This window comes from Astatotilapia calliptera, chromosome 6 (genome assembly GCF_964374335.1).
Source record: "Astatotilapia calliptera chromosome 6, fAstCal68.1, whole genome shotgun sequence".
In the NCBI taxonomy this organism is placed as follows: domain Eukaryota; kingdom Metazoa; phylum Chordata; class Actinopteri; order Cichliformes; family Cichlidae; genus Astatotilapia; species Astatotilapia calliptera.
Genome location: NC_137427.1, coordinates 12,848,945 through 12,864,190, shown reverse-complemented (window position 1 = coordinate 12,864,190; position 15,246 = coordinate 12,848,945). Strand labels below are relative to the sequence as shown.

Sequence of the window (15,246 nt, the reverse complement as noted above, 5' to 3'; positions counted from 1 at the left end):
AGCTTTTACCGTTTTCCCCTTTCGTCCTTCTTCCTGCTGGTCTAATCGGTTTCAGTGGTGCTACACCTGCTCGTTGTTTCACAGTTTTATCCCTCTATCACTACAGACAACATGGACGATTTTGACATGCTGAACGCGCCCAGTGCTGGAAACGGTGTCGGCTCGGAGGAGGACCCCGCTGCCGCTTTCCTGGCCCAGCAGGAAAGCGAAATTGCGGGCATTGAAAACGACGAAGGCTTCAGCATCTTGGACAGTGGAGATGTCCCCTCTTCGCTAGGAGACACTAACGGTGCGTGGCTGTTATCCTCAAGCGAAGAAAATGTCGCTGTATGTTGTCTGTTTGGCGTCATTAGTGATAGAGGATTTTGTGTACGTGTAACTAAACGTTCAACATGCGGTTAATCTAGACGCTATTTTGGCCCTGAACGGACACTAAAGCTAAGGCTAACTGAGCTAGCAGATTAGCCAAGTGGACATGGTTAGCGTTGATATTAACCTGTGTAAGATTACTTTGAACTCACAAGGAACACGTACAGGTGAAACTTGAAGTCCTTTATTAATACATGCTATTTTATGCTGAAATAAGCTACTGCTGCTGGCACTGCCACTCATTGCTTTCCAATTAACTTGATTGCTTGCGGCTACATTTACAGCAGTTTGTGTCAGCCACTTAGGAAATGGGCACAGCTTAACAACCTTTGTTCATGACTTACTCATTTCCTCCAATCTAGCCTCAGTTGTAGGAATTGTTGGTCAGAAATGCTGACATCCATTATTACGAAACAGGAGTGCATTTAGCAACAGTAATTGGTGCTCCATTAGACAAGTTCAAGGCATGGTAAAAATCTCTTTTAGGACATTTAATATTTCAAGATGTTTTGTCATGTTTATGCCTTAATTTGTCTGCTTGATTTCTAACTGCAGTCTCACCTCTACCTGTTTTAGATGGTGCCATCAATGGAGAGCTTCATGGGGTAATGTCATCTGCTCTTTAGTTATCATGTTGGAAATCACCTTGTGTTTGTTCCTGTGTTTTGTGTGTATAAGTGCACAAAGGATTAAAATCTTTTAATACAGAAATTATTGTTTGTGTATGCACTAACGTATAGTGTTAAAGGAAGAATAAATAGAGGGATGAAAAGGATGGTCTGTACTAAATGCCTGCACCATAAAGAAGGATTTGAATCTACAAAACAAAAAGATAATCTCAGTGTGTTGAAGTTGCTTCATAGTACAGGGCCCACAGATGCATTGATATACAACAATGAGTGGGGCCTTTTCTGGTACAGACCTATTTGAAATTGGTAAGACTGCAGACTTTCAGCACCATGGCTGCTCATGGATGACCTGCAACCAGTTCAGTGACTCAAAGTAGTGCCTGATGGCAGGCAATTGGCCTTCAGTAAAGATCAAAGGGGGGTGATTTATTAAAAAAAACAAAACATTTCACTCTGTACAGCTTACTAGCATCAGTTTAAAAACATGACATTGAAGATTCTCATGTTTGGATTTAAACTTCTTTGCTTCTTGACACATTTCATTTTAGTTATGTTCCTTGATTTCCTGGATAATTGCTGTTTGTTATATAAATATAACAAACAGCAATTATCCTTGAAATTCATTTACTTGAATACTAAGATTTGCTCAAGAGATGTTTATATATCAATTCTGCTGAATTTTCACTGTGTGCGTCATTGGAAAATACTAATTTCCTTTTAACATCGTAACAGTGATTTTTAGTAGCCGAGCTTTTGAATATTTGTCTGTTAGTCACTTCAGCTTCCTTTTCCTGTGCTGTCATTGCAACATTTCTTCCTTTCCTGTCAGTGAGAGAATCTTCTAAGAGTACATGTACGCTATGCGTATTGGGGTGTGGGGGTGCGGAAGCCAATTCCACTTTAATGACAACTTTCACATACGGGTTAGAAAAATGAAACACTGAACATGAATGGATAAATAGCCAAATCATTGGAAATATTGATAAAACTGTGCTTACCATTTTGCTCCTTTCTCAGGAAAGCAATGGTCCATCAGATGCCTATGCAGCAATTTCTAATGCAGACCGACTGCAGGCTGAACCAGAAAGTCTACGTAAGTGGAGGGAGGAGCAAAGAGAGAGGCTGGAGGAGCTAGGTAAGCACCCAGAAGAACACTTTATTATAGGGTAGGACAGAACACTGATATGTGAGATGTGATAAGTAAAGGTGGAGATTTGGGCTGTGCTATATCACATTGTCAACGATAATATTGGTAACAATTTTTACATGATATAAATTATCATGTTGCAATACCGTTGCTATAGCAATGCAAGGGGTTTACTTTGTGAGTGACAGTGTGTGAACCCCAGGCATCTCTGATCGCTAAGCATTAGATCCTTATGACATTTAGTACCTTTTTAATAGTTTTTGATCTAGCCACTTTTGTAACATCAACTTGTCTTGTTGTGTCACTGTATGCAAGTATCATCAGAAATATTATCGCAGATTTTTTTATTGAAATATTGTTGTGTAAATGACCTTCCTTTACTGGATATTCCACATACAGTGTTAACCAATTATTTCTGTCCCTGTTTCCTTTCACATCATTATGTTCATCATCTTTTTGGGGATGTTTATTCTTTTATCAGTCTCTGCTCTTGAGCGTGATTTCTGTATTTTTGCGTTTACTTCTGCAGATGCTAACTCTCGCCAGCAGGAGACGGAATGGAAGGAGAAGGCCAAGGTGGAGCTGGAGGAATGGCATGCCAGGCAGAATGAGCAGCTGGAGAAAACCAAAACCAATAACAGGTACTGTAGTCAATGATAGTCAACGCATAGAAACAGGATGGAAGATCAATAAAAATGAAAGAAGACTGTGGGGATATGTGAGTTATCCCAGCTTAAAAAGAATGTAGATCTGTCGGTTGTGGCAGGGGAAGAAATGATGGCCATCCGGTCACTCAACTTCTGTATCCTTGAGTAAGTTTACAACTAATTACTGAAATTTGTATCCATATGTTTTTTTTTTCAGGAAGAATCGGAATAACCTATCCTTGAATTTCAAGAAACACAGTATGCTGGTCTCCCCATTTGTGTGTGGCATCAGTTTTTGTTTCAGTTGTCTACAGGTTCATATTTTAAAGAAAATCCATTCTCTCTAAGGGGAAATCTCATGTGGCTTTTCACCACCTTTTTAGTTAAAATGCTATTTGACCTCCACTTATTTTTCACACTAAAAGGCGCACTTAAAATCCTTTAATTTTCTCAAAAATCGACAGTGCACCTTATAATCTGGGGCGATTTATGTATGAAAATGGACCCATTCATCGACAGTGCACCTTATGGTCCAAAAAATACGGTGGAACCCCGGCTTACAAAGACCCCATTTAACGAAAAATTCAAGTTACGAAGGCACTTAACTGCAATATTTCTGCCCGTGGTACAGCAAAATGCCCGCGTAACGAAATCTGCTGGCTGAGCCCAGAATGCTCACAATGCCTTCCAAATCATGTGAAACTCCTTGGCTTTCGTACTTGCGTTTCGCTGTTCACGTGAAAGACGTATTGTTGTTGCAGTGCGCTATTTCGTGTGCTTTTCGTTTGCAATTAGCCTATCGTTCATTCATAATGTGGCCGAAAAAACTTTCTGCAAGTGAAAAGAAGAAGCGTAAAGTGCTCTCGATGGAAACAAAGAAATTATTGATAAATACAGTGGGGCAAAAAAGTATTTAGTCAGCCACCGATTGTGCAAGTTCCCCCACTTAAAATGATGACAGAGGTCAGTAATTTGCACCAGAGGTACACTTCAACTGTGAGAGACAGAATGTGAAAAAAAAAATCCATGAATTCACATGGTAGGATTTGTAAAGAATTTATTCGTAAATTAGGGTGGAAAATAAGTATTTGGTCACCTCAAACAAGGAAAATCTCTGGCTCTCACAGACCTGTAACGTCTTCTGTAAGAAGCTTTTCTGTCCCCCACTTGTTACCTGTATGAATGGCACCTGTTTGAACTCATCATCTGTATAAAAGACACCTGTCCACAGCCTCAAACAGTCAGACTCCAAACTCCGCCATGGCCAAGACCAAAGAGCTTTCGAAGGACACCAGGAAAAGTTTTGTAGACCTGCACCAGACTGGGAAGAGTGAATCTACAATAGGCAAGCAGCTTGGTGTGAAAAAATCAACTGTGGGAGCAATCATCAGAAAATGGAAGACATACAAGACCGCTGATAATCTCCCTCAATCTGGGGCTCCACGCAAGATCTCATCCCGTGGGGTCAAAATGATCATGAGAACGGTGAGCAAAGATCCCAGAACCACACGGGGGCACCTGGTGCATGACCTGCAGAGAGCTGGGACCAAAGTAACAAAGGTCACCATCAGTAACACACTACAACGGCAGGGAATCAAATCCCGCAGTGCCAGACGTGTTCCGCTGCTGAAGCCAGTGCATGTCCAGGCCCGTCTGAAGTTTGCCAGAGAGCACATGGATGATACAGCAGAGGATTGGGAGAATGTCATGTGGTCAGATGAAACCAAAGTAGAACTTTTTGGTATAAACTCAACTCGTCGTGTTCGGAGGAAGAAGAATACTGAGTTGCATCCCAAGAACACCATACCTACTGTGAAGCATGGGGGTGGAAACATCATGCTATGGGGCTGTTTTTCTGCCAAGGGGACAGGACGACTGATCCGTGTTAAGGACAGAATGAATGGGGCCATGTATCGTGAGATTTTGAGCCAAAACCTCCTTCCATCAGTGAGAACTTTGAAGATGAAACGAGGCTGGGTCTTCCAACATGACAATGATCCAAAACACACCGCCCAGGCAACAAAGGAGTAAGAAGCATTTGAAAGTCCTGGAGTGGCCTAGCCAGTCTCCAGGCCTCAACCCCATAGAAAATCTGTGGCGGGAGTTGAAAGTTCGTGTTGCTCGGCGACAGCCCCAAAACATCACTGCTCTCGAGAAGATCTGCATGGAGGAATGGGCCAAAATACCAGCTACTGTGTGTGCAAACCTGGTAAAGACCTATAGTAAACGTTTGACCTCTGTCATTGCCAACAAAGGTTATGTTACAAAGTATTGAGTTGTATTTTTGTTATTGACCAAATACTTATTTTCCACCCTGATTTACGAATAAATTCTTTACAAATCCTACCATGTGGATTCATGGATTTTTTTTTTTTTTTCACATTCTGTCTCTCACAGTTGAAGTGTACCTCTGGTGCAAATTACTGACCTCTGTCATCATTTTAAGTGGGGGAACTTGCACAATCGGTGGCTGACTAAATACTTTTTTGCCCCACTGTATGAGCGAGGTCCTCCTCCACCAAGAACTTCGTCTTCAGCCAGCATAGTCTCACTCAAAAGGCGATGGAAAATTTTGACTTACGAAAATTTTGACTTACGAAAGACCCTCTGGAATGAATTTATTTCGTAAGTCGGGGTTCCTCATTATTAAGTTTCCCAGACACTGGAGTTATTGTTCACTGCATGTCTTCAGTCATTAAAATTACCTATACCTAAGACAAGTCTATGCAATTTGCTGTTATTTCAGGAAATTTAATAACTAATGTGTGATATTTTAAGGAAAACAAATGGAGTCAAATATTTCCTGTGAGGTGAAAACACTTTTTACTGTGTCTTTTATTATCACAGGAGGGTTCTGTATAGAGATGCACCGATTGCAATTTTCTTGGTCAGTTTAGATATTTTTCTAATCTGCCGTTACTGATTTTTGCAGGCTTTTAACTGACAACAGTTACAAACAAAACTCCACCTTTCTTCCGTGTAAAATAAACTGTAATTGTCAATAAACTTGACAATTACAGGATCTTTTTTTTAAATTTAAACTACTTCAGTGCAGTATAAATAATTATCTGAAAATAAGCTGTTGTACACCCACATTTACCTGAAATGACTTCACCAGATAACAAGACATTGTCTTCTTTTTCTCTGTAATTTTCCTCATAACCGCTTTGATCCTTTGCTCATCCTCAGGCTGCCTCTGAGCTCTGGATAGCTTTAGCTACTTTTCCTCTGTTAGTTTCTTTAAAATGTCCATGTTTAAATATCTCTTTAGATTTGTTGTTCTGAACGTTTTTGTTTTCTGTTTGTTTGATTAAGCCACCCTTGTTTCTTATCTCACTTCCGTGCTAACAGTGTAGCATGTGGGTAGGTGTGCAACTAATAGCCTGTGCTGCTGTATGTGAGTCATACGTACATTAAAAGGACTGGCTTATAATCGGTCATATGGGAGTCTGACTGATCACCAGACAAGGTGTAAAACACTGAAAATAAGCTGATTCCAATTTATGAACGGTCAATCGGTGCATCTCTACTTTTGCATTCATGACTTGATGCAGGTAATTTACTAAAGGTCATGACATCTCACGACACATCCTGTGGGTGACTAACAGTTTTCGAGGTAATCTGCAGAGCTCCTTTTACCGTATTCTGGCTTCAGAAACGTATAAGGTGTAGAACAGGGTAATGGGTTTTAAAAATAGTGGCATTGTAAAGCGCTTTGGGTGCCTTGAAAAGCACTATATAAATCCAATCTATTATTATTATTATTATTATTATTATTATTATTATTATTATTATTAGTATGTCAAATGCAGAATGCACAAATGTTTTTTTTTTTTTTTTTTTTTTTTTTTTTCTTGTGTATGTGGGCGGGAGTTAAACGATCCCAGATTGGAAAAATGTTCTTTTTTCCTCCATGGTCCCTTTGTGTAGTGGGTGATGACAAGCCAAAAATTTAAAAGCACAAATGGCACTTAAAGTGGTCTCGTCTACTCCTCAGCACAAATGCGAATGATTCAAAAGTTGCGCTTACGTGTCAGACACTGCACTGCTGTTCAGCACAGCAGCTGTTTCACCTGTCACATGATTTTTCTTACAGCGTTGCATGCACTGATGTGGGGTTACGCTTATTGTTATAGCTATAACATACTGGGTTAAGAGATTCCACTGTTAGGCTAATTAGTTAAAAATGTGTCAAGTATTCAAAATGTGAGAGGTATGAAGAACTAAAAGTGTGTTGTGCATGACTGGTGCAATGGCATTAAAGATGTAAAACTTTCTTTAAACAGTCTTTAAATCCCTCTGACACTGATCAAACACCTGATTGGTTATATTCCTAAGCATATTATTGTACGGTAACTTGCAGTGCTTGTTTCCATTCCTCTTCTCCCTTTTACCACTTTCTCTCTTTTCTCCTGCCTTCTTGCTGCTCTGTCGTTTGGGCGGATATTTGTCCAGGGTGTTGGATGAAGACTTCTACAAGCAACCCTTCTCTGAGCTCATTGGTTATGTGTATGTTGCTCCAACTAACATCCTCCTCTTATTGTTTATTTGTTTTGTTTTTTCCCCCATTGTCAACAGCCATTGACATCACATATCTCTTAGAGCATCAGTTTACCTTCTTTCTGCTGCCATGTGTTACTTTCTCCTTCAGTCATACATTTGAAGTGCTTGGATTCATAATCGTTACTTTACCTATCCAGCTTGAACTTTTTCCAAATATAAACTGCATTTATAATTTGAACTCCATATCCATATCATCTGCATGACATTTGTGAGTTTGATGCCTGTCGGTATATTTCAGTAACGCATGCCATCACATCCATGGAAATCAAATGAATACTTTCACAACTGTGCCCATGTTAATTTCTCATTCATTTCTCTTTGATTCTCTTCAGCAACTCATTATCCAAATGCATTTCATAAATTTCTAACAATTAACACCTGCTTAAACCAACTGCGTAAAAAATTAATGAAAATGTTTTGGGTTTTTTTCCACTTAACAACTTTATTAATGTTGGTTTTCTTGTTTTACTTACAAGTAAGATATGTAGAGATGGGTTGAAGCAATTGTGTGTGGTTTTTCTTTTCCTTAATCTCATATATTATAATCATGGCCAAAAGTTTTGAGAATGACACATTTACTGGTTTTCAAAGTTTGCTGCTTCATTGTTTTTAGAATTTTTAAAAAAAAAAATTTTCTCAGTTGTTTCTGTGATGTAAACCAGTACAATTACAAGCACTTCATAAGTTTCACAGGCTTTTATTGGTAATTACATCAACGTTATGCAGAGTCAATATTTGCTGGCTCTTCTTTTTCAAGGCCTCTGCAGTCGCCCGGGCATGCTGTCAGTCGACTTCTGGGCCAAATCCTGAGTGATGGCAACACATTCATTCATAATCACTGCTTGGAGTTTGTCACAGTTAGCAGGTTTTTGCTTTTTCACCCACATCTTGAGGATTGACCACATGTTCTCAATTGGATTAAGGATAGTTTCCTGGTCATGGACCTTAAATTTCAATGTTTTGTTCCCTGAGCCACTTAGTTATCACTTTGGCCTCATGGTATGGTATTCCATCATTCTGGCAAAGGCATTGTTATTCACCAAACTGTTCTTGGGTGGTTGGAAGAAGTTGCTGTTGCAGGATGTTTTGGTAAGGCAAGGCAAGTTTATTTGTATAGCACAATTCAACAACAAGGTGATTCAAAGTGCTTTACAGAGACATTAGAAACAAGAACAAATAAAAAGCATGATTTAAAATTGATTAAAACAAGCAAATAAACTAACTAACTAATTAACAAACAAACAAACAATGGTAGCATTCTTTATTGGGTGAATGCCATAGGCCAGGAGTGTTGAACTCCAGGCCTCGAGGGCCGGATATATCTTCACACTCCTGACACTCACGGTTAAAGAATTTTTTGATACCGTTGACCGTTTCCCCATGAATTATGTTTGTTTCAGGATAGGAAATCTGTCCTTCTCTCAGATTTGAAACTTTCAAACGCTTTTTTTCCTCTCGTATTCATTTGTTTTCACGGCAAAGAAGGAAATTGCTAAACTGAAGCAGCAAACTTTGTGTAGACGGTAAATCATTTCACTTCACAATGGTACTTTTGAGGTTTCTTAGTATTATATAAACATCAGCCTATAAATGATTAAGAAAACCGTAATTATTTAGAAACACATGCCAGGTTTTTTCTTAAATGCTGAATGAGCCTGGAGTTCGTTTCCAGGCAGTAGTAATTATTGCATTTATTTATTTATTTTTTATATATAAGAAATATGAAGATATCAAATCGTGGATACACAACTGCTTCAAACTGAGCTGTGTTCATGCTTTATTAGAATGTTAAGATGACCTGCTGATACGCCCAGCTAGCTATCGAATAGCTTGAGCTGTGCAGCCTTTGGTTCTGCTATCAAATTACTTGGGTATATCCATTAGCCTTCATTGTGGTGTGCACGTTTTGTTGCTGTCAGCTTAGTTGCCAAATGTAAGAATTTAGATTGGTGCAAAACCTGGTTTCATGTAAAGAAATTCCAGGCCTCTTGTTATTCCTACATTGCCTCCAGCATTTTAAAGTGTTTAGTTTCTTTCTTGTTGAGCTGCTCATCTGAAAATTAGCATCATGTTACCGCTGTCGTTGTGTTATTTGAATAGTCCTTTTCTCAAAATGTGCACACCCGTGGAGCTTTCCAACTTATTGTTGTACTCACCTAAACACAGAATGAAATTTTAGTCTTAGTAATGCAGAATGACACTGAATCTTAATCGCTCCACTTCCGTCTTCCTCCATCTGATTGGTGTCACTCTATACCTACTATTTGGAGGAAGTGAGAATTGGAGTGTTATTTGCAAATGTAGGAACATTGTGTGTTTATAATTCATGAAAAATGTGAGCTGTTGGACTCTGTAGATCAGATTACTGAGATGATGCAGATGGTTAAATTTATTAACTTTATTACAGATTGAGAAGCTGATATTTTATTTATAGAAAACATAGAAGATCAGTTCAGTTTAGCAAACCAAAGGCTGCACACTAATCATTTTCATTTTTAGGAAAATAAAGCCAAAAGAAAAATGTTGCTTTTGCATGCTGACTTTAAACATCTGCATTTGAGCTCATTTTTGTTGTCTTTTATTTCACCCCCCCCCCCCCCCTCTCTTTCTTTCTCTCTCTCCTAAATTCTGACTTGTGAAACTGTTTCTCCCTGTTTTCTTTTCCTATGCACCTTAAAGCACACATATTAACCATCCTTGCTACCGCCTAGACCAGTTAAGTAAAAATATAAAACCCCAGAATTTCAAAATACTTTATCATTTTCACAGGGGTTAGATGCAGTTCTGTCTGTGTATGTGTTTATAGTGCATTGCAGAGGTACCCAGTTGAATAGCACAAGAGTTAGATCCAGAGCCTAGAGTTTGGTATAATGTTCCTCCTGTGATGTTGTGGTCCTTCTAGTCCCTTGTGTATTGTAGATGGTTGTGAAAGTGAATGCTCATTAGCTTCTCACCTGCCCTATTTTTCTTTGTGTACTGTGTTTAAGTTATTAGCTCAGGTGGGGTGGAGACTACAAAAGATCCTTTTAAGTAGAACCAAAGAATAGCATTGAGTTTCATGTTTGTGGATGGGGTGTCACAAGAGTTTAGCCATATCTGTGGCTTGAATCTCAAATTGCCTTGTAATAGTGGAACTGATCAATTTAATTTATTTTAATTTGTTTTTGTTCTTGTTTGCATTTGTTTAACTACATAAGTAATCTTTGTAAAGGCCTTTTTTTGGTCTTTGATGGATTTAATGAACCCACACCCGTGCCTAAATATTTTAAAGTTAATTATCTGTTTGGCATTTGAGACACATAATTTCAACGTCAGCGCATTCCTTGCCACAGCTGAAACACCCCGCTTTTCTGCTTGCCAATGCATGCTTAATGCATTTTTTTTTTTCGTTTTGTTGTTTTTCTGCTAGGCTTGATTAAAAATCTGAACATGTATTACTGTTCCTATTAATCAAGGACAAGTATACAGATAACTACATATCACTATACTTGGTTCTTGTTGAGTTCCTTAATGAACAGCAATTTTATCCAGCCAGAAACACATTTTTCTTAATTTATTGTTGTTATTGTTGTTATTATTATTATTATTATTATTATTATTATTTGGGGGGTGGGTTGGTTGTTTTTGGCTTGAGCTTGATATCTCATTGTTGTGTATATATCTCCCCCTGATGTTGAGAGTAGAATATACAGGTGACTTGCTGTATTCTGTAAAGTGGGGGGCATGCCACAGGTAATGTAGCCGGGAAAGCTTGTTCCTTGTTGATTACTCAGTTTTGGGAGTAAAGATAGATGGATGTTTGTGTGTAGTGATTGGACTGTCCAGCCCTGAGGTAGACGCTGCTGAACTAAAAAAGTCCAACCCAGACAAAATCAGATGGAAAAACTGAGTTTTTAATGCCAGGCTTAAAGTTCAATTTCAGTGTAACCAAAACTGAGAACTTGAGTCAAAATTTCACTGTTGGCGCCTCTGACTTTGTCTAAAGAACTTGTATGTGATGTTAGTCAGCAGAGATCTTCTTCAGGGCTGCACAGCTGTGTATCTTACGACTTCACACACTGATGGGCTCGCTCTTCTGTCTTTTCCTCCTTTAATGCTTACAGGGCGGCTGAGGAAGCCATGATTTCAGATCTGGATGAGAACAACCCAGGCACAGAGTGGGAGCGGGTGGCACGGCTCTGTGACTTTAATCCCAAGTCCAGCAAGCAGGCTAAGGATGTGTCCCGCATGCGTTCGGTCCTCATCTCCCTGAAGCAGTCCCCACTAGTCCGCTAGACACCCAAGGCTGCTCGGGAAATCATTCCATATCATCTTTTTCCATGACACGTCAACGAAACCAACTACTCATGCCCCTCCATTTGTATTCTGATATCAAGGGGCACTTACACCCCTGTGTCTATATCTGTCAGTCATGCACAGCCTTGTTTCCCCCACCTCACAGGGTATAGTCACTTGCCTTACCCTGATGTATTTCTTCCTGGCAGGGCTGGAAAGATTAGCCTTGATGTACCTGCTCACTATTTTCTGCCCCTTAAAGATTTTACCTATACACCTCTTTAATAAATCAGTCAAGACTTTGTTTCCCTTGTTGTTTAGTAAAAATGAAATCAAGGACAGATCTACACAAGGTCTCATGGTGTGTGTGACAGTTGTGCAAGGGTGGTGAGTTGGGACACTAAAAGGGAAGGGCTGACATTTGTTTGGGCCAGCAGCTACACTACAGTGCTTTACAATGTGCCCCCAAACCCCCCCCCCCCCCACCGATATCATTCCTATAACGCTGTGTTGTCACTGTTAATCTGTCAGCCTCATTAATATTTTTACTTTTGAGGGTTGATATTAAATGGTTTCATTCACATTTCTTTCCGCAGCATGTCCAGTACAAAGTATTTCTTTCTGATTTTGATTTGAAGGACCAAACTCTTCAGACAGAACTCCAAATTTCAATGTGTGTACTTTGAACTGTGTGTAGAGCCTGCTTGTGGCATATTGTGTTAAACTATGCATTTCTTTTGAAAGCCTCTCCCCCTCCTAGTCAGGAACTGAAGTCCAGTCATTACAATAAATGTGACCTATTTGTATGTGTGTTTAAACCTCAGCAGTGTATGTACTTGATGCCTGTACCTATGTACATATACAGAAGGCAATATATATATATATACATTATATAAAACATTTATGTCACTGAAATTAGACATTTGTGGGTTTAAAGAGAACTAGATCCTAGCCAGATGTTGGTTGACCATGTTTGTTCGATGTCCATTTGATTTCAATAACAATAAAAAGTAAATTAAAGATGTTGTTCTGCTGTCCTTCAACTTCATATTGAATATCTAGTCTTTGTTTACCTTTTTTTCTTTTTTCTTTTTTTTTTTTAAATCTATCTTGAGGTCAGAGTATAACTCGATATTTCATCAAACTAAGGGGAAAACGATCTCAGATTTGCATTAAATGTTTTTATATGAACTTTACCACATTGAAGACTCCTTTTTACTGTCATCTAATGTAAATGTATTGATCAACATTTTTATTTTTTGCAACAATGGTGACATTGCAACATCATGCCGATGTCATATAAAACCTTATAAGGTCACAAAACTGTCTACCTGCTATTAAATGATATGAACACCTATGTACTATTACACTATCAAAAGTACACAACCCCCCCATTATTGTGACACCGTTAACAGAACGCAATGATGTAAAAGTCTTAAACTCATATTCTCATGCTCACAAGATGAATAAGTTTCAACAGACAGATTTTACTATTTTACTTAGAACTCTGTTCAAAATGGTTTGGGTGTTCATATGTGGAAGTTGCAGATTGTAATTGCTCCTCAGTCAGATGTAAGACTCAAAAACCAGTCTTATTTGTAATCATCTATTGTCCACCTGAGCCTTACAGAGTTTGTTTGATTTCTCAGACTTCATCTGATTTAGTGCTCAGCTCAAATAAAAATCTTTATTTTGGGCAATTTTAGCATCCATGTAGATACTAAAAATGACAGCCTCGACAGCAGAATTATTAGGCAAATGAGTATTTTGTCCACATCATCCTCTTCATGCATGTTGTCTTACTCCAAGCTGTATAGACTCGAAAGCCTACTACCAATTAAGCATATTAGGTGATGTGCATCTCTGTAATGAGAAGGGGTGTGCATAATTATTAGGCAACGTCCTTTCCTTTGGCAAAATGGGTCAAAAGAAGGACTTGACAGGCTCAGAAAAGTCAAAAATAGTGAGATATCTTGCAGAGGGATGCAGCAGTCTCAAAATTGCAAAGCTTCTGAAGCGTGATCATCGAACAATCAAGCGTTTCATTCAAAATAGTCAACAGGGTCGCAAGAAGTGTGTGGAAAAACCAAGGCGCAAAATAACTGCCCATGAACTGAGAAAAGTCAAGTGTGCAGCTGCCAAGATGCCACTTGCCACCAGTTTGGCCATATTTCAGAGCTGCAACATCACTGGAGTGCCCAAAAGCACAAGGTGTGCAATACTCAGAGACATGGCCAAGGTAAGAAAGACTGAAAGACGACCACCACTGAACAAGACACACAAGCTGAAACGTCAAGACTGGTCCAAGAAATATCTCAAGACTGATTTTTCTAAGGTTTTATGGACTGATGAAATGAGAGTGAGTCTTGATGGGCCAGATGGATGGGCCCGTGGCTGGATTGGTAAAGGGCAGAGAGCTCCAGTCCGACTCAGACGCCAGCAAGGTGGAGGTGGAGTACTGGTTTGGGCTGGTATCATCAGAGATGAGCTTGTGGGGCCTTTTCGGGTTGAGGATGGAGTCAAGCTCAACTCCCAGTCCTACTGCCAGTTTCTGGAAGACACCTTCTTCAAGCAGTGGTACAGGAAGAAGTCTGCATCCTTCAAGAAAAACATGATTTTCATGCAGGACAATGCTCCATCACACGTGTCCAAGTACTCCACAGCGTGGCTGGCAAGAAAGGGTATAAAAGAAGAAAAACTAATGACATGGCCACCTTGTTCACCTGATCTGAACCCCATTGAGAACCTGTGGTCCATCATCAAATGTGAGATTTACAAGGAGGGAAAACAGTACACCTCTCTGAACAGTGTCTGGGAGGCTGTGGTTGCTGCTGCACGCAATGTTGATGGTGAACAGATCAAAACACTGACAGAATCCATGGATGGCAGGCTTTTGAGTGTCCTTGCAAAGAAAGGTGGCTATCTTGGTCGCCGATTTGTTTTTGTTTTGTTTTTGAATGTCAGAAATGTATATTTGCCTAATAATTATGCACAGTAATAGTCACCTGCACACACAGATATCCCCCTAAAATAGCTAAAACTAAAAACTACTTCCAAAAACATTCAGCTTTGATATTAATGAGTTTTTTGGGTTCATTGAGAACATGGTTGTTGTTCAATAATAAAATTATTTCTCAAAAATACAACTTGACTAATAATTATGCACTCCCTGTAGTTCAGAATCCCATGCTCACCTTGGCAGTTAATTATTATTATTATTATTATTATTATTATTATTATTATTATTTTTTTTTTTTTTTTTTAATCTAAATACTATAACGTATACATTTATTTATCTATAACATCTGTCTAGCTCTGGCTCATGTTATAGCATCTTTCATGTCAAAATATTTGTTTAAAATTCAGCACCCCTAGAAATTCAGTATTTGATGAATAAGCCCTGTGTAGGAATATGAGATGATGGTTTTATTTTAACAGAGGTAAAAGGATTTTTTTTTTTATTTTTTTTTTTTTATAAATGCCAAATTACCCCCTTTTGTGGTTCTAATGTTAAACTAAACCAACTTTATGTACACTTGCAAAGAGTGCATTCTTACTTTTGAAAATTAATACTCTGTATGTTTTTGTTGTTGTTGTTGTTTTATTGTAAGTTTAG

At 38.8% G+C, this 15,246-nt stretch overlaps 1 protein-coding gene and 1 long non-coding RNA gene across 6 annotated transcripts in view; one reads left to right on the top strand and one right to left on the bottom strand.

Moving 5' to 3' along the window:
* Window positions 1–12,650, top strand: clta (clathrin, light chain A). 4 transcript variants are annotated; one of them, XM_026170374.2, is made up of 7 exons: window positions 6–289; window positions 946–974; window positions 2,016–2,133; window positions 2,675–2,786; window positions 7,248–7,301; window positions 10,035–10,070; window positions 11,459–12,117. In XM_026170374.2, the coding sequence occupies exons 1-7, from the start codon at window positions 112–114 to the stop codon at window positions 11,628–11,630; spliced, it is 699 nt and encodes a 232-aa protein (XP_026026159.1). In that variant the 5' UTR covers window positions 6–111; the 3' UTR covers window positions 11,631–12,117. The 4 variants fall into 4 exon arrangements, with proteins under 4 accessions (XP_026026160.1, XP_080158525.1, XP_080158526.1 ...); XM_080302399.1 differs by lacking the exon at window positions 10,035–10,070 and having other exon boundaries at window positions 4–289; XM_080302400.1 differs by lacking the exon at window positions 7,248–7,301 and having other exon boundaries at window positions 5–289.
* LOC145429209 (uncharacterized) overlaps window positions 8,037–15,246 on the bottom strand; it is a 45,947-nt gene continuing 38,737 nt past the window's right edge. For both annotated transcript variants that reach the window (XR_013909433.1, XR_013909432.1), the window contains one exon: window positions 8,037–8,161. This is a non-coding gene — a long non-coding RNA (uncharacterized LOC145429209). The remainder of the gene's footprint in view (window positions 8,162–15,246) is intronic.

Coding starts and splice junctions, on each gene's coding strand:
- clta (XM_026170374.2), top strand. CDS start 112: ATGGACGATTTTGACATGCTGAACGCGCCCAGTGCTGGAAACGGTGTC. Junction 975..2,015: donor TCAATGGAGAGCTTCATGGG/GTAATGTCATCT, acceptor CTCCTTTCTCAG/GAAAGCAATGGTCCATCAGA. Junction 2,134..2,674: donor AGAGAGGCTGGAGGAGCTAG/GTAAGCACCCAG, acceptor TTACTTCTGCAG/ATGCTAACTCTCGCCAGCAG.